At 36.4% G+C, this 19,316-nt stretch overlaps 1 protein-coding gene across 2 annotated transcripts in view; it reads right to left on the bottom strand.

Annotated features, from left to right (window-relative positions):
* ldb2a (LIM domain binding 2a) overlaps positions 1-19,316 on the bottom strand; it is a 59,541-nt gene that overhangs the window by 28,129 nt on the left and 12,096 nt on the right. For both annotated transcript variants that reach the window (XM_084132298.1, XM_084132299.1), the window contains exon 2: positions 13,786-13,888. In XM_084132298.1, the coding sequence (XP_083988424.1) occupies positions 13,786-13,888 (103 nt within the window). The remainder of the gene's footprint in view (positions 1-13,785; positions 13,889-19,316) is intronic.

The following is a 19,316-nucleotide window of genomic DNA, read 5'->3' as shown; positions in this document are numbered from 1 at the left end:
TGAATCAAAAATCTTAAAAATGAATCAGACTGATCCAGTTCTTGAATTCACTGTGAATCACAGCTGGTCACAGTGGTTTCCAGCTCACTGGAGCTTACTGTCATGTGCATCACTTATATGATGTTTTTGCTTCTTTGTTGAAGCTTTAAAGCCTCAGGTTTCAAGGCGGCTGAATGTATGGAAAAGTTCAACCAGTATAACTCTTCAAAACATCTTTTGGTGTTACACATAGTATAACTCTTCAAAACATCTTTTGGTGTTACACAGAAGAAATAAAATCATGAAGGTGTGGTTTGCTCTGGTTTGATTACAGAGCAAATGCAGTGCTCTGCAGTAGAAAGCATGCTGGGAAAAGAGTGTATCGTGAGAAGGAAAAAGAAGTGAATTTCCTCCAAAAAACTAAGTCTGAACTATACTTCATCACTTTTAATTTCATAAACCTAGAACCACAGAGATATGTTATAAAACATCTGGAAAGGTTTTAAAATAATAATAATAAAGCCACTTACACGCTCAGTTCTGAAACCTATGAGAGTTGTCTTTTTATGCATCATATAATTTTGACGCTTCTTCACTGTGAAGACAATCCCATAAGGCACCGTGACAAATTCAGTGGAAAAAATAAATACAAGATGGCGGATGAAGGTAGAGAATATTGACTATAAATACAATTAATTCAATACTAAAAAGTAATCAATACAAATAGTTTAAAATAATTATTATAAATAATAAAATTATTATTATTTACCCCAAACTATAAATAATAGAATTGGGGTTGGTAAGAATTTTTGTTTCTGAAAGAAGTCTCTTATCCTCACTAATGCTAAAATGATTTGATCAGAAATACAGTAAAACAGTAATATTGTTGACTAATACAATTTAAAATAACTTTTCTAGTTTAACATATTTCAAAATATATTAATTTATTCTTAATTCCTTCAGCAAAGCTGAATTCTCAGCAGTCATTACTCCAGTCTTCAGTGACGAACATGATCCTTTTTTGTGGAAACAGTGACACATTTTTTCCCCAGGAATTTTTGATGAATAGAAAGCATTTATTTTTAGATATAATTTTTTGGTATCAATATATAGGTCTTTACTGTGGTTCTGGATCAATTCTATTACATATAAATGTTATATTTTTATTAATATATAAAATATATTTTATCCAAAATTTGTTTGTTTCTGTGTGTATTGTGTATATATATATATATATATATATATATGTATGTTCATGCATCTTTGCGTATTACATTATTCCTCCCCTGTATTGAAATCAATAGACAGTATAGTCTCCTGTGGACACTGTGTGAGGAGCACTCCTTATATGATGAACGGAGCTGCTGTAGACAGCGAGGCATCTCACTAAGTTTTGGAACAGTGGCTGGGATGGCTTTCCCCAGGTGAGATCCCATTAAAAAACAGGTGAATATTTTTAGAACTGAGGAGATGCTGAAAAGAACTGCAACAGCAGCATCATTAATTGTGCTTCAGCATTATGGGAAGGGAATATTGCACCCAGTTTTTAGGTCACACTGTGACTTTCCAGACAGCAGGCCAAAAAGTGCACAATCTAGCCTGCTGTGAGCGAGCTAAACTTTATTTCCACCATTACAAATAACTTGTTATTTATAAAGTGTGCCGTAAGAACTTACGAGGTTGTAGCAACGAACGTGTAAGCGAGTAAAAATGAAGAAAGGGTGTCAAAGCTCAGCGCAACAGTGAACTTATCAAACACCACAACTGCGGTTTTACTTATTCGACTTCAATATTGACTGACTGCAAGAAGCATCCAACATTTTCATTTGGCACGAGACACTCACAGTCAGGGTTCCAAAAAGAATGTGGTTTAAAAAAAGAATAAAAAAAGAGAAGAACAGCTCTCACCCTGCCCTTCCTTGTCAGTAATTATCTCTCTGGGGACAATCGCTCCATTCCAAAACACAACCCACACTTACATTCTCTCTCTCACACACACATACACATATTCCCAGCATAAAAATGCACAAGCAGCTCCCATGACTCCATGTTTTACCCTCTCTGGTGGGACAGTTAGATTCAAAGTGTGAATTATGAATAAGTAACGATTAGGTATGGGTTCAAATAGAGATTTGAGAATATACAGCCTGTCCCTCTCAGAGGAGAACTTGTAGAGGTGAAACTGGAATAATAATATATACCAGAGAGAATGATTTGTCAAAAGATTGTGTAGTGCTTTTGCTATCTAGCTGATCATTTGCTAGTTTCCAGTTCAATCAACTATTAACCTCTGTTTTTATGGTGTTTACAATATGCAATTCATAATGTCCAGGGATGTTGTCAACAGTATAGTCTAGTAATAAGCCACGCCACTGTTTTCATTTACATAATTAAATATAAGCAATTGGTTGCATATTTGCCAATATAAATCTGGTTCCATCACCTTGATAATATAAAGGCAAGGAAATAAGTGAGGAAATAGTTAAGGAGGACTATTGAACACACACACACACACGTTGGGTTTCCATGATTTATGGGGACTTTCCATAGACGTAATGGTTTTTATACTGTACAAACTGTAAATTCTACCCCCCTACTCCAACCCTACCCCTAAACCTATCACAGAAAACTTTCTGCCATTTTAGATTTTAGAGTCTGTATGATTTGTAAGTTTGTTTCCTCATGGGGATCAAAAAATTTCCCCATGAGGTCAAAATTACTTGTATTACTATACTTATATACTATAACGTAGAGAATGCCAACACACACACACACACACACACACACACACACACACACACACACACACACACACACACACACACACACACACACACACACACACACACACACACACAGCACTAGTGTGGAATTCAGTGCCCAGAATATGAAATATTCATCTTTCATAAAACTTTAATTCAATCCCTCTTTTTCTCTCTTCCTTCCTTTCTCCTTATCTCTCAAACTTTCGTCAAAGTGCATTGATCTCAGAGAATAAAAAATATTGCGTGCAAAAAATAAAATAAAATAAAAAAGATAACATGAAATGATGACATATATATAGTCGATAGGGCGAACAAGAATTTGGTTATCCTCAAAATGTCTGTCTGGAGTGTCTGGACAACCCAAACCCTTGGGTTGATGAGTCTGACAGTTTTCTGCGAGTCATATCGAAAACTTTTATGATACTTTTATTCTGCTTATTGCTTTTGTCATTTTTGGAACTTGGCAGACTCAATATGTTCACTATGAACTGAAGTTTATCAAGAGCCACATAACAATTCCTAAAAAAATGATCTTTTTGTGTTCCACTGAAAACAAAACAGCATATAGGTTTGGCACGCAAGAGAATAAGTAAATGTTGACCTAATTTTACATTTTAGGTGAACTACTAAAAAAACTCTTGGTCATATCTCAACGTGGGTTTGAGTTATTTTAGAGGTCAGAGTGTGTCAAATGATCTGTGCTACGGTGACTGATTGGAAAACTGATCCAGCAGATAAAAAGATTGTGATTGTGATACACCACAGAGAATATTCTGACTCATCACATCTCGGTCTCATTGATGTGGAGGATGGGTAGAGAGCGAGAGAGGGAGGTTGTCTGATAGATTCCGAGCTCTCCGCTCTTCAGCGGTAATCCCCGAAGACATCCGCGCCAAAACGAGACACAGGCGAACAGCTCCACTCACCCACAACCGCCCTCACAACACGCTTGGCCTCACACCACTGCCTTTGTGTGTGTGTGTGTCTGAATGTGTGCTGTGCTTTTCCCATGAGTCCTGATCCACACCTCCCCCCTTTCCCCTCCATCCATAATTCAGGAGAGGCTGGCTTGGCCCACTCTCTCTCCCAGCTACACTGCTCATGGGGCACATGCTTCCTCAAGGGCTCCCGGACGGATGCCACCACAACCGTATCAACCAGTATGACTTCCCATCATCTTCCAGATTTGATTTATTGAAATGTCTATCCTCCATCAACATGGAAACAGTGACTCAATAAGCTGGAGTTGCACTTTCAATATGGCAACATATGGGGAAAATTTTTGGAAGTGAAAAACAAATTTAACCATGTAAAGCCTGACATGAAGTAAAAAATAAAAAATAATATTTTTCCATTCAAGGTTTATTGAACCTTTAGACAAAATATTAAAACATTTTTGGATGTGTTTTTGTTGTTGTTGTTGCTACGTATCACATTACATCAGGTTTTACGGCTCATATATTATGATATAGGAGAATATATAGAGCTCAAGGAGGGGGAAAAAACACCTCAATTTTATTTAGAGGTCCAAACTTTTGGTCAGTTGCAGATATTTACATGGCCAAAAAGTAAGGTGAAATTCTGATAGCTTGTAATGTAAATCAGTTAGATCTTTATAAAAGTATAGCAGACTACTAACATAAAATGCATATAAAAACATGACAAAACATATAATGCAATGCAAAACAATGATGAGTGAGAGATGAACAAATAAACGTTCCTCAAAAGTATGATCACTGTTATTCACAAATGAATCTCTAAGGCTTGATTACTGTAATGCTTATATGTCAGACTTACTTATCATCTAAAACTTACATATCAGATCTTTTGAGCCTCCATTCTGCTGCCAACTGTTCCAAAATTGTGATTAAAAACTAAAGGCGACAGGGCTTTTTCAGTACGTGCACCAAGGCTTTTGATTACCTCACCTTTCTTATGGTTTTCTTTTTCAGATATCTGCATTAAAGAATCTCTTAAAACGTATATGTTTTTTAAATATAGATATATAGAATAAGTGTTAATATTAATGAGTCAAGCTGTTAAAACAGTTTTAACATTCTCCTAAATATTACAGAACAAAGAAAGTTTCTGGGTTCTTTAAAGCACCAGAACATAAAGTAGATACTGAAGAACTTCTTGCAGAGAATTCAAAGTTCATTGTGGAACATAAAAAGGCTCTCCTACAGCAACTTTTTGTTCGCAACAGGAGCACATTTACTTTGAAGATATGGGCAGAATGTGATCCAAGACAATCTCTTCATCAAGTATTCCATGTGTCAGAAACATCTCCAAAGTTTCTGTTACACCACAGGACTCTTGAAGCCTGTATCATTGTCACTGTCAGGATTCAGTGCAGCATTTAAGCCCTCTTTTAGCCCTCTGCTGGGCTGAAGATGATGCTTGTAGATATGGCCTTGTCTCTGCCACTGATAAAAAGCATGTGGGAAGTCTTGTTCCAAGAGGTAATTCCTCCCTTTGTGCCACGATCAATCCAACACCACCCTCCCATTCCTCTTGAGTGAATTATGAAGTGGGTGGGAAGGTTCCCTGCCGGGTTTGTTTAAATAACCTCCGACTTTACTGCTGCGCGCACCTGATGCCGGGCCTACAGGAACAATGCCTCACATCAGGTAGAATAAGAGATAGAATGCTTGAGGATGAGATTGACAGAAAATGATGGTACAATAGAAAGAGGTTCAAAAAAGGATAAAGATAAAGGCTTAAGGAATATAACAGATCTGGTTCCTACCACATTGTTTATTTTACTTTTAATTAGTACACTTATTTTTTACCACCAAATAACTGATCATATTATATATCAATATAATATACACTACTGTTCAAAAACTTAAGGTCAGTAAGATTTATTACATTAATACTTTTATTCAGCAATGATGCATTAAATTGATCAAATGAAGAGATTTATGATGTTACAAATGATTTCCATAAGTTCTTTTGAACTTTCTATTCATAAAAAAAATCTTGCAATAAAAATGCATCACAGTTTCCACAAAAAGTAGCACAACAGTTTATAACATTGATTAGGAAATGTTTTTTGAACAGCAAATCAGCATATTACATGATTTCTAAAGGATCATATGACACTGAAGATTGAATTAACTGCTGCTGAAAATTCAGCTTTGCATCACAGGAATAAATTACATTTTAAAATATACTATAAGAGTTATTTTAAATTGCAATAATATTTCACTACATTACTGTTTTTACTGTATTTTTTTAATCAAATAAATGAACCCTTGGTGAGCATAAGAGACTTCAAAAGACTTAAAAAAAAAATCGAAAAAATTATTGAATGATAATAAACAATTTAAAAATGTAAAAAAAAGTCTCAGGTTTATGCATATAACCCGGTTCCCTGAGAATGGGAACGGAACGATGTGTCAACGCAATGACGCGGTATCGATGTTCCCTTGAAATTGAACCTCAATCTTAATATCTATCTTAATATCTAAGTTAGCGAAGAAGTCTGATGAGAACATCAGCAACATCCCTTGCTGAAGACTGGCATGTCAAAAAGTACATATGCTGGTGGTCATCACTCCTGAACTTTTTCACAGTAGAGACATGTTTCAGTCAATGGGGGCAACAGGATTTTGTGGACATCAGCAGAAAACAAAAAAAGAGGGAGTTCAGGAGTGAACAAAAAGGAAAACAAGACGCTGGGAGTTGAACCGAGTCCACATTCAGCACACAACAGCGGTGAGGAGGGGAAACAGTGCTACATAAACATTTAATACCCTGATGACACACATATATATCCTCCATCCATTAGTTTTACATTAGTCCATTATAAAAGAGCCTGACCAAATGCATGCATTATCAATATAGCTAGCTATGTGTCTCTGTAAGAGTTTGTGTACGTCTACAAACTACTTGCCAAAGCTTGTGTGTCCTTTCCATAAGGTCTCTGAGTGTATGAGAGCACCTCACGTTCATTATGCATGGGCCATGTCGACTTTCTGGAAGGTTCTAGGCTCAAAAGTGCACCAGGCTCCTCATAACTCCTAATTTTTTCATGACTCTGTATTTACCAAATCTACCATGCAGTGTGACTGCATGTCTGCCCCCATTCCTGGGTAAAACAAACATGCACACACACACACACACACACACACACACTACAATAACAGTGCCCTGCTCATTTCAGAGAGCTTTAATGGATACGGTAAACACTCAACCAGATACGTGTTTGACATGATCGACCACTTTTCAGGGACACACACTTTCTGTATCTGTATTAATATGAGGTTAGAGCAGGATGTACATGTGTGTATCATGGCTGTGCATGCATCAGGCACACACTGACACATGCTCTCGCATACACGCGCACAAGTCTGATGCTGATCCGGAGGCGAATTAAAGACGGATAGTACAGTCGATTAAGACGGATAGTGTTTTGTTATTGAATAAGGAGACAGCAGGAAGAGCAGAGAAAGACCCATCCTATCACAAAGCTGTTCTCTTTTCCTGCTGCCCACACACATACACACATATGCTCAGAAACGGTGCCATTAGACGCACGCATACATTTTCATCCAGTGCACAGATGCATTTAACATCTCTGTAATCTCAACGGTATCAATCCAGACCCGCAGATACACCATACGAGAGCGCTCATATAAAAACACACAGAGACCATCTCGAGGTTGTTTTGAAACTTGGGCTGTCAGTCATCTGAGACCTGTGTCTTTGCCAGCGCCGGACTGCAGCTGAGCCTGCTCAACCCCCCACACTGTCAATCACAGCTCGCTCGGTCTCTCTTTGCTGTGTTTTCCTTCACAAGTCATCTTAAACAATAGACTCTCCACCTCAAAAAAGTTTGAAAGGTTTATGTAATCTAGGACTGGCAATTAATTATGACTGTCGGGTGGAAACCTTGTATGTCCGAAACCACTACTTTTCAGGAAGTGGAAAAAACACTGTATTTTTTTGAATAATTAAACACAGTCTTATTGATATTGTGGCTTATTTTTAGTTATATTGTGGCTTGATATATGGTCAGACACTTGCAGGTGTCATTATATTATTAACACTGTACCAAAATCAAGCTCCAATGGAGTTACAAGGTTTTAGACCAGCGAATTTCAGACATACATGTTCTTTCCATCATTAGAATGGCCCCATCTGAGGCAGTAAGTGCATCACATTACATTTCCATTACCTTATTCCCACGCCCCATGACGCTTTGTGCGAATTATGGGTGTAACTTCCGTTAAGCTGTAAACAATCAGTGAAAAGGCTCACTCTATGAACGCAATACGTTAAAAAAAGTGTCACAATGAGATGACATTAATGTACTCACCCTTCAACCATCGAACATTAAAAGGAAATTTAAAAGTGTAAAAGCATCAACAAGGTACTTCAGTTTCAACAGACCAAATAACCCCAAAAGCGCAAGTCTTTCCACAGCAATAACGGACGGGTTAAATATCACTGTAGTAATATATATCTGTATTATGTAACTTATGTTGCCTTAATCAAAAATATTCATTAACTTCAGCATTACGTGATACTATTTCAAAGTGATTTCCGTCATTTTGACAGATTATAAATTGCATTTACCTGTGAAAAAAAACCTGGAAAGAGACGTGAGGATTTGAGGAGAATAACGAGAGATTCTTTGTGCATTCCAGTGAATTATTAATGAAATATATCGTAAATTAAATTCGGGAGAACAGACCACAAATGTGCAGTATATGTTGTCCTTTTTCATACTTTTACAGCGGATTGCAAAAGGAAAAAATAAAATAATCACAAGGAAAAGAAAGCAGCGACTGAAAAGAGCTCTTGCCAGCATAGATATTCTTGTTATAACATGTCACGTTAAAATACCAAGTATAATGTTATTCTCATGATGTCTGAAAGTAAATCATGAAGGAAAATTGACAGCTCATGCAGTCAAACTGACGGATAAGCTTTATTTGTAGGGCAACCTTATGATTTGAAATGATTCATTTCAGCCTTTTTAAATGGATGTTCCCCAAACTGGAAGTGCCACCCATAATTCAAAACGCAGTAAGGTCGTCAGGAATAAGGTGGATATGTTGTAAAGTTTACTGTAGCTATGTGTGTGCTTTTTTTTAGACTAAATTCTCATGTTATAAAAGATGACAACAAATCCTAGAATAAGGCACTCTTCTCCACTACACAAATACACAAAACATTAGCCTTTACATAGATGGATAGATGGATAGTGTTTCTTGAGTACTGTGGGAACGGCTCCTATCTCATTCTGTACGGCCTGTTCTCAGTAGAAGTGTGGTCACATTAGCAAAATTTTCAGCAAATTCACATGACCAACTTGAATTCCTATTGAAATGACTAGAAGCATAATTGTGGTTAGGGAAAGCGTGTAGCAGCAGATGACTGGGATGAATGCGGAGGCAAACTTCCCCACTATCTGCTTTAAGCCACGACGAAAGGAATACTGTTTTCAGGTCCAAGCCTTTACTCCTTTCAATTGAGAATACCATCTCAACAGCTGTTTATGAGAACTGTTTATTAATTTCACACATTTTAAGATAAGCATATTAAAACTCACAGTGTATATACATTCTTTGGGGTCACTGCATCCCGGACACCAGTAATTTAATGATTCATAAAAAAATTAATCCCTGTCTGGCCATTTTAAATGTTGGTATGTCGATAAAGGTTAGGATCATGATTTTTTTGGTAGTATTACAGCACACTGCGAGTGTACATTAGCATAATTTGTTGCTTGCTTTTGGCATCTTATTGATCCAGAAACAGTGATGTGACGTTGGACTTGTGCAGATATTGTAGGTGAAATACAGTACATGAAGAGCTAAATCGCTTGTAACCCCAAACAAACACAAAGACGTTCAAAAGCAATAAAAAGTAAAAGAGCGTGTCAGCTTTATATTAGCATTAGGCAATGGCCACCCAGCATGTAACAATTTTGTAGCAGGCACAGGTGTCATGCACCAACAACAGCATAAAGTGTTCAATTCTAGTCACTTTGGGAACAACATTTTTACATTTTCTTCATTACTCCTTATGTGTAACGTTACTGTACCTATGAGCTACAAACCACTATCAAAACACCCAATAACAGCGCAATTTTTTGTTAAAAAAAGCAGCCTAACGTAGCAGTGAGGGTACCAGGTGCACCATGGTACATTAATAGACAACATAACAAAAGTTACACTGTACACTGCTGGTGTTTTGATACTGTTTGATGGAAAATGTTTAACCTGTAATACAGAAACATTCACAAGTTTCTCATGCATTTGTTTATCATAAAATCCAAATTCAAATTGGGCATCACTAGTTCTGGGCTGAGTTTCCCAAAGCATCGATCTACTTAGGTTTTGCGCATCGACAGCCCTGATTTACTATATCAACATATACTGTAGCAGAATACAAAAGAATGCATGGCATGATTGCTGGAATTATTGTCAAGTTTCTCAGGTCGGTAAATGGTAATCATCTTCGAGATTTATCAGTGAAATTTTACTGGGGCTTATAACATGTTTGATTCAATTCGAACCTGATTAGTGAGTGTAATGTCCTCAGCTTTTTGACTTGAATTGACATTGAATCATTGACGCAGATGTCATTCTAAAGCAACGGCAAACAAAAGCAAAGCAGATTCCAGTCTTCATCCAAATCTGCTAATACATTCCTCTTTGTTTTGTTTGTTATTGTCTGATGAAGTGTTGCAGTTCAGTGGTGGAAGTTTTCTAGGGTATCACAGTTGCAAGGGCATTGCATCATGGTTTGAAATTCGTCCTGGCCTTGCCTCAACCCAAAACAAGAACACTGTTTCAGATCAGATATTAATTATTCCCCCGCTAACAATGTCCATGAGGAGAAATGTGAAGAAGAAACTGAACTAAAGCACTTCACAGTATTTCAGGAATCAGCTAAAAAAGCAGAAACAGGCTATAGTATCGGTGATGGTCTTCTGTTCAGGTTTAGGTGCTGCAGATCAATGAGCCAAAATGTTCATTTGTAAGATTCCTTTCTTCAGATGATAAATGTGGTGGTATTTTTCAAATGAAATCACATACATTGTAAGTCCTATTCCAAAGACAAGTGAGTTTATGTCTCTAGCCTACATACTAACATACGCAGCTGCCTTCTAAGGTGTAATTGGACTGATTGGACTGGAAATGCGTAAGTGACTGATTTGGAATGGTCTACATGGCAGAAGCTCCACGCTCCACACTCCACACTCTTGCGTGAAGCATGCAGGGGACTTGATCCACTATTGATTTCAATGGAGTTTGATATTGTGAACTAATATCACTAAGCTAATGACACATTCTAATGTGCATAAAAATAGTATACAATAATATTGGGTAAAATATGTTATAGATGTATTATACATAAATTATTATTTTAATTACTTTATTAAAATAGATATAAATATATAATAATGTTAAACAAATACATATACATTATGATACATTATTACAAGCAGAGAGAGGAGACAAGAAATGAGAGTGAACTAGAAGGAAAATACTTGTCCTGGAGAATGAGATTGAGAGAAATAGAAAAGAGACAGAGAAAGTGAGGCCATTTAAACTAATGTATTTCAATAATCTATCCATTATCCATCCCTTACACAATGGTACTGCGGTGAAATAACGCCCACATCTTGCATCGTACATGTTTGTGTGTATAAGTGCAAAGTCCTTGGATCTTAAGCTTCAATGCCTCTTGTTTTTCTGCTTGTAAGGGATATTTTGAAATGTTTGGAGATGGTTTGAGGACATTTCTCAGTTCTGAATATATATAACTATATGGAATTTTTTATAACCATCATATTAATGTTAAGCCTTTAATTACATTTATTCAACAAAGATACATTAAAACAAAGATATTATTGAGATTATTCATATTTATTTTAATAACATAAAATATTAATTATTTCTGTATGACATTCAATTTAGATCTAAGGTTAAAAGAACAAAACATGTTTAATCAGAGTCCTTGTTATTACCTATTTACAATAATGACTTGCTACAGACTGTACATTATCCTGTTTATTCAGCTACTTACCAAATAAATAAATAAATGTGTATATTGATTTAAGATTAAATAATTTTATTAGTTTACTTGTAGATTATCTTAAAGCTTCCGCTAAGGTTACCAAGGACACCAAATCAATTATACAGGTTAGTAAAACATCTGACCACAGAATCAAGTATTCCAGAGAGTGCATTAAAAATGAGACACTGGAAGCGTACGATATGACCTTATTTCGAATAAATAATTCATAAACAGGTAAATACATTAAATCAGGACATGGTGAACAAAAATTGGATTAGATTATCTTTGATCTGATATCTTGCAATGTAAAGCAGAGGAATGAGTTACTCAATAAAACCTGAACAGTGATTACTGTAAACATGTCATGCAAAAACAAGCAAGGATAAACAAGCATACTGATGTGAGGCTATACTGAAGCAGAAAATCCTTAATGATCCTTGGTGGAGTGAGGATCGAGAAATGTATAAAGGACCCGAGCAAATGTAGTATGCAGTGCTTGTGTGTATGTGTGTGTGTGTGTGACAGTGATGGAGTGAGGGTGTATGTTTGTGGCTGAAACTAAGAGGAGTCATTTCTGAAGACTAAAGATGAGCTGTCACAAGAGACGGACTGAACTCCCCCTTCAATCGATATGGGGGATTGGTTCCCTATAGGCCTCTGGAGCCTATGCAAGATTTTGGTCTTTCCACTTTTAAACACTATATATGAAGATTACAAAATATTACTTTCTGAAATGTAGACTTAACATGAAAAAAAAACCTATGAAACTATATTGGCGAAAATACATCTTAAATGACAAATTAAAAATTTTAGTGTTTGAATTTTACGTCTTTGTTCAATTATAAGACTTCAAACTGCACAAAATGAAGAAACATATTCTGCCATGTCTTGAAAATAGGCTAAAGCTGAAGCTGTAAAGAACCCTGGGAAGGGAGGGGGCTTCAGTCAATGTTTGACTCTCTCGTTCTTTGCAACAGGCAGAGTGTTCTGCATGACTAACCAAAAGCAGAGAACTCAATAAGGACAGACAACGCAGCTCAAATCATCAGAGATAGATAGATAGATAGATAGATAGAGAAAGAGAGAGAGAGAGAGAGAGAGAGAGAGAGAGAGAGAGAGAGTGAGAGAGAGAGTGAGAGAGAGAGTGAGAGAGAGAGAGAGAGAGAAAGATAGGCAAAGTGCGCAGAAGAGAAAAAAAGACCACCACCACCAAAAAATAAAAATGGACAGACTAGCAGAGCTTTAGCAAATACAGCCAAAACTACATTAGGGAGCTCACTGAAACAATAACTCTCTAATGGTTTTTAAAGTGGCAAATTCTAGCAGACCTGCAGATAAAATAATTAGTCAGTTTACCAATTACAACACTTAGTATACTGTAGTTCTCAATATGACAAGGAATGCGATTAACACCCGTGTTGTTTTCATGTGACATTTAGGGGCAGTTTCTGAAAACTTGTTCCCTGGAAGAGCAATAAAAGTCAATAAAATCTGGAATTGGCGGGTTTAGTCGAATCAAAGTTCTCTACTGATTTTTATAAGATTGGTATCTTCCAACATTTTCAGACTCCAGACACAATGGGCCCTATCTAACACCCGGCACAATGCAGTGCCAAGCGTGACGCAAGTGTTTTTTGCTAGTTTCAGTCCGACGCAGTTATCATTTTCACGTCCTGCGCCAAGTTGTTTAAATAGCAAATGCATTTGCGCCCATAGGCGTGCTGCTCTGAAAACGAGGTGTGTTCTGGCGCATTGTTGTCACGTTGCTATTTTGAGGCAACAGAAATAGACTGACCATTTTTCCCATCGTTAAACTAGCAAAAGTGGATTCGTACACGCCCTAAGTGAACTTGCGCCCTGTGCTTTAGACCATGCGCTTAGATCGTTAAAATAGGGCCCAATAGCACAATAATGTACTCTCTTACTTGTTTTTTAACTGGCACCAGTTCAAGCACAATTGCAGACAAGACAACATGGCACAAGAAAAAGGCTTAAATCTTACTGTATCTTTTTGGTCCATCCTCCAAACAGAAGGAGAGGGTCAATGTAGCATCCTCCTCAAAGAACTCTGTAGCAAACGCATCCCACCACAGACTATCACTCTCCTGGGGAAGAAGGAGAGTCACGGTTAATTAATGGGAGTTAATTATATGGTGTGATATGCTTTGTCAGTCTTAGAAGTCTATTTAAAAGGAGGAAAAATTTTAATGTTTTGTGTATAGTTCCACTTGTTTTGGGATTTTATACACACTAGCATTCAAAAGTTTGGGGTCAGTAAGATTTTTTCAATTAAACCATAAAAATATGAGGAAAATATTTATTTTAAAAAATAATATATATTTTAAATGTGAGAGGGGAACAAAACACTAAACTTGGTTAAGGTATTTATCAGATAAAATTATTTGTCAAAAAAGGCAAACAACAGCTACAGGTTTTATTTGACTATTTAAAGGAACACTCCACCGTTTTTTTATATTAAACTATGTTATTCCCTTAACTAAGACGAGTTGATACATACCTCTCTCGTCTCAGTGCGTGCAGAAAACGTGGAGGTGTTTGGTCGCTTCTAACTTCATCTCGGTTTGGATCCTAATGAATGAACTGGGCTAAGCTAAGTGCTATCAAAGTGTCGCCGCGCACCAGAGCGATTGAGTGCACGCACTGAGACGAGAGAGGTATGCATCAACTCGTCTTAGTTAAGGGAATAACATAGTTTAATATGAAAAAACGGTGGAGTGTTCCTTTAAAAAGGCTCACAGGAAAAAAAAACATACACTGACAACATAATCAGTTACGGATATTTATCTTGTTTTTGCATGCGTTCATAATTTCTTTGTAGGAAAAATTATGACCACACAATTTGGCATGTTTCACTGCAATATCACAAATAAAACAATTGATTTCAAGCAAAACTGACATATGCTTAATTTTCATGTGACCACGAGAGCATCAGTTCAGTGGAACCTACCATCCCTGATGTCGTCTTCTTTCTCTTAAACGGGTCATAATTTGAGAAATCAAATGTTCCGTGATCTTTTGACATATAAGAGGTCATTGTTTTGTTTTGAGTTTCAGAACTCAAAACTTCCTTGTTTTTCCAAAAACAGCTTTTATTGAAACGACTTGTTTCGGATTTTGTCACATTATTACGTCATAGTGTGACGAAAGACCGCCTTTGCAGAAGATCAAAGTCTACTTATACATCATTTCCTCTTTAGCCCCACCCACCGATTTGCGTATGTCATGTAGTAAATACAAGACAGACACAAACACAGGATTACTCCAGCAACAATACGATAGAGATGTGTCTGAGGATTACAAGAGTAGTTATACTGTAGCACCGCAGTCATACTGTGAATAGTTGTAATTTACTGTTCTTTCCTTTTCTTCAGCATTTATGTGGTTAATGACAATAAAGCATGTAGAGAACACTGCTTTTGTTATTGTTTTGATCTAAGCCATTTAATCCTGAATAAAAGCTTCAGTGAGTGACATCTGTTTTGTCATCAGTAAGGCATTACAACACGTTTCATTTTATTTAAAACACAACGTATACGTTTTTCACTTTATTGAATAGTATGAACTATGAATAGCCTATAAGAATGACAGTGTGACAAACAGTGGCACATTCATTCCTAATTTCATTCACATGAAGTTATCACAAGTTATCATTTGTCAGCTATAACTGTGGTAACTCAAAAAGTGCTTAAACTTTATTTGCCACAACCAAGATTGATAAAGTATATAAGCATAAATGTAGCACTTTGTAGGCAAATGTTTCAACTATGTTGCAAGATATTTTTCAACGTCGAAAGTTTTCAAAACAATGTTACAACGACAAAATTATTTTAATATGTAAAACTGTTACCCAATCATAGCAGCGGGAGTTTACTTCCAAGTTTTGAATGCGAATCAAAACGAAGTGTTCGAAAAAGACGGTCAAACCAGGATAGAAAATAGCTTATTACAGTACTTCTAAACAAGGATGTTTTTTAATGTAAAAATCTTGATAACATCATAACTAAGTGGACCTTATTATAAAAAAATGCAGTTCATGACCCCTTTAAAAGCTCATTTTGCATCCATTATGCGATCTAGCATTCCAATTACATGAGCCCAGAGCTTCTAAATGCAAGATTTTTCCTTAATTAAAGACTGGTTATGTAGAGGGCACCTGTGCACTGTTAATAAAAGTCGACAACAACCAAATTCATTACAAATAATGTACATCCAGGGCACCTAGAAACTCAAAATCCACTGCTAATGGAAATATTTACTAATTCACTTGAATTAAATTAAGGCCACTCCATCAGATGGGCACGCTAGCTCAGCGTATGTAAAATTAGACTCCACGGCGTCCTGTGATTGACAGAGCTCTGATTCTAACAGACGTCGTTTAGGCCAACGTTGCCATCTAGCCAATGTTGCCTGGTGACAGATCACAAGCCCTCTCAGATGTTTACAATTAGGGCTGTCGACTTCAGGCAGCGTCACATTCCACAGTGGCCGACCCTGGAGACCTTTACTCCCGAGTCTTGTATTCGAGGAGCGCTGTTTTCCAGCGCTGAGAAAGCGTTCTCGTCTGCTCTGTGTTTTGGGAGTGAGTCAGTGTCCTATTACGATCTGCTGTCTTAGTCACTTGTAAGTGAATGATCAGTTTTGACACCTTTTTCCATTCAATAAGGCAGGAGGCTGATGTTGTCCAACACAGCTGGTTATTAGCACAGCACTATCACCCATGACACACACACAGTTTTGGCTAACACTCTTTTCCTTGCTTTCTACTTGTGTATGTGTGTTTTCATGTGTATGTGTGTGAATAAACCTGTAGTCACACTCAGCAGGATGCATGACTTCATCAGATAGTCATGTTTTCTTCATTTTTAGCTTATTTCCCCATCTTGGTCTCTTGTGGATTGGCAAATCTTTGAGGTTAAAACAACCTTCCTTTTCTTTAATCACCAGGCCTGCGTATTGACAGATTTCATGAATCAGTTAGATTCTGATCCACAAACGGATCCATAAACTATTTTGCATTTAGTCATTTGGTACATTACTAAAATATTAAAGGTTAAAATTAACCAGTTCAAATTTATTTTCTCTTTATTTTTAGATATAATAACACTCAAATGTTATGTTGTACACTAACATTTTAATGGTTCTCCAATTTGTTGTTGCAATATAAATAAAAATAATTTAATGATGGCTGCCATAACTTTAATTAAAAGCTTTTCATTATAAATGTATTCAAACATTCAATAAATGAGACATGTTACTCAAGAATATAATGAATATGGAATCTAATGGATATATTTATTCAAAATTCTCCTCTCTAGAGTTATTTTTTTCGAGCTGACTAATAAGCTATGGTAATTGAATGGCTTTTCTGAGGTAAATGTAACATTACGTGACATTGTTTACAAGCTGTTTTATTGACGTCTTTCTGCAAAACACTGATTAAGCGATTACATAAGACATTTCAATAAGTTGTATTGTTTCTTTCAACATAGCTTCTGATGTTCATTCAAGTTTATTTCGTGCTATAACTAAGTAACAAAGAAGAGGTGATCCCAATTCACCTACTTATACTACGCCCTAAAAGTATGTACTCTTTTTGTGAAGAAAAAGTACATACTTTTGAGTGTGTAGCAAAAGAGTAGGCAAGCTTTGGGACATACTACTTCGTCATCTTAACGGACAGATCTGTCGCGTGCATCCTGTCACGTAAACTGCCCTGTCAATCATTTGGTCACAGTTAAAATCCTCCATTCAATCTAATTTAATTTCCTACCGTTTCGAAGAGAAATGTAGTAGCATGTTCATCTGCCAGTCGTGGGTCTTTCATGCAGAGACTCTCCTCATGTGTTTGCAATTTGAATATAATGATGCATTTAAAAGTTAATGGCTAAACATATTTTTACAAAAGTTCACAATGCTGCTGCAGATGCAATATAATGTAGACAACATTGAATAAATACATTTTCGTCAGGTTAGATACTGATAATAATCACTCAACCCCCTTTATCTAAACCATAGACAGCAAAAGATCTAAACCTCTCTACATAACCGCCGGACTCGCGCGTCCTCCATGTCTGTAGTTTAACAACACTTTTCACTCGTGTTTGTAGTTCTAACCGAATCCTCGTCCAACGCACGATGGGTTGTGAGCAATATTAGCCGTTAGAGTGCGCATCGATCTGCACTTCGGATTCTGACCGGAAATAGTAGACCATCCGGATATCTTTGGAACACTCAATTCAACATAGGCTACTACGATTTGGGATGTACTAATTCTATTTTCGAATTCTATTTAGGACGGATATTATGCGAATTGGGACGCACCATGAGGCACTACAGCGATCTGTCATGCCACATTAAAGATTTATTGTTTGAATTTTAAGGTAAAATTGAAAGAATTTGAAAGCTGAGACTGTTTCATATATATAACAAAGCACAAAGCAAAAATATAACAAAGCACAAAGCTTATTGTGATTATTAGATGGGAAGCATGCTACAAATGTTTACTGAAGTTTTGTTCACACATCAACTGAAAACAGCATAGACTAAGAAATCAATCTTGGGATTTAAGTATCGATTTTGATCAAAATTAAGTTTGATTAAAATCGATTAATCGTTATTAATCGTAAGTCAGCCCTACAAATCACTGTCTCTTGTCTCTTTCTTTCTATCTTTAGTCAGTGAGTCTCATCTCCTTTTTAGCCATATTGCATGACAATCATGTAGTTGTGATTGAAATCCCACGACTCCCTGAGCTCTCTGCAGTTCAATATCTCTTTGCAGCTCATTGATGGATGCTCTTGAGCGGAGTTTATCAAACCGTGTTTGTATCAGCAGGTGTTGACTGCTCTCTTTGAGTGTTCATTGATCTCCTCCACTTCAACATCTTCCTGGTGCTGAGGTCAATGGCCCGCAGGGGCATCCATCAATGCTGTACAGTCACCACCAATGACCTTTGACCTCAGGTTACGTCCTAGTGCATAACACTGATGAAGTAATAGTTTAAGTAGCCTTTTTAGTCCATGGACCTTTTTTTTGGTTATGGTCACTATATATACTATTGTTCAAAAATTTGTGGTCAGTCAATAATTCATATTTTTATTCAACAAGGACACAAAATTTATCAAAAGTGATCCTGAATTAATGTATCAGTTTCTACAACTATTTTCAACATTGATAATAGTAATAAATGTTTCTTGAGTACCAAATGAGCATTTTAGAATGATTTCTATAGAATCACGTGACACTGAAGAAAATTCAGCTGTGTCATCACAGGAATAAATTACATTTTAAAATATATTAAAATAGAAAACAGTTATTTTAAATTTTAAAACTGCAAATGGGTGACCACATTAAATTTTAAGAAACTGATTTTCAATGTCATTAATAAAAATAATAATTTTTATTTTTATATTTTTATAGCAGCTTTTTAAAGTGTTTAAAGGGTCAGAATATAATAAAACGCATAAATGAATATTATGGGCCCTATTTTAACGATCTGAAACGCAAGTGTCA

This window comes from Abramis brama (assembly GCF_963993115.1).
Source record: "Abramis brama genome assembly, chromosome: 13".
Taxonomy (NCBI): domain Eukaryota; kingdom Metazoa; phylum Chordata; class Actinopteri; order Cypriniformes; family Leuciscidae; genus Abramis; species Abramis brama.
Note: the sequence above shows the minus strand (reverse complement) of the source record. Positions and strands in the feature narration are given on the sequence as shown.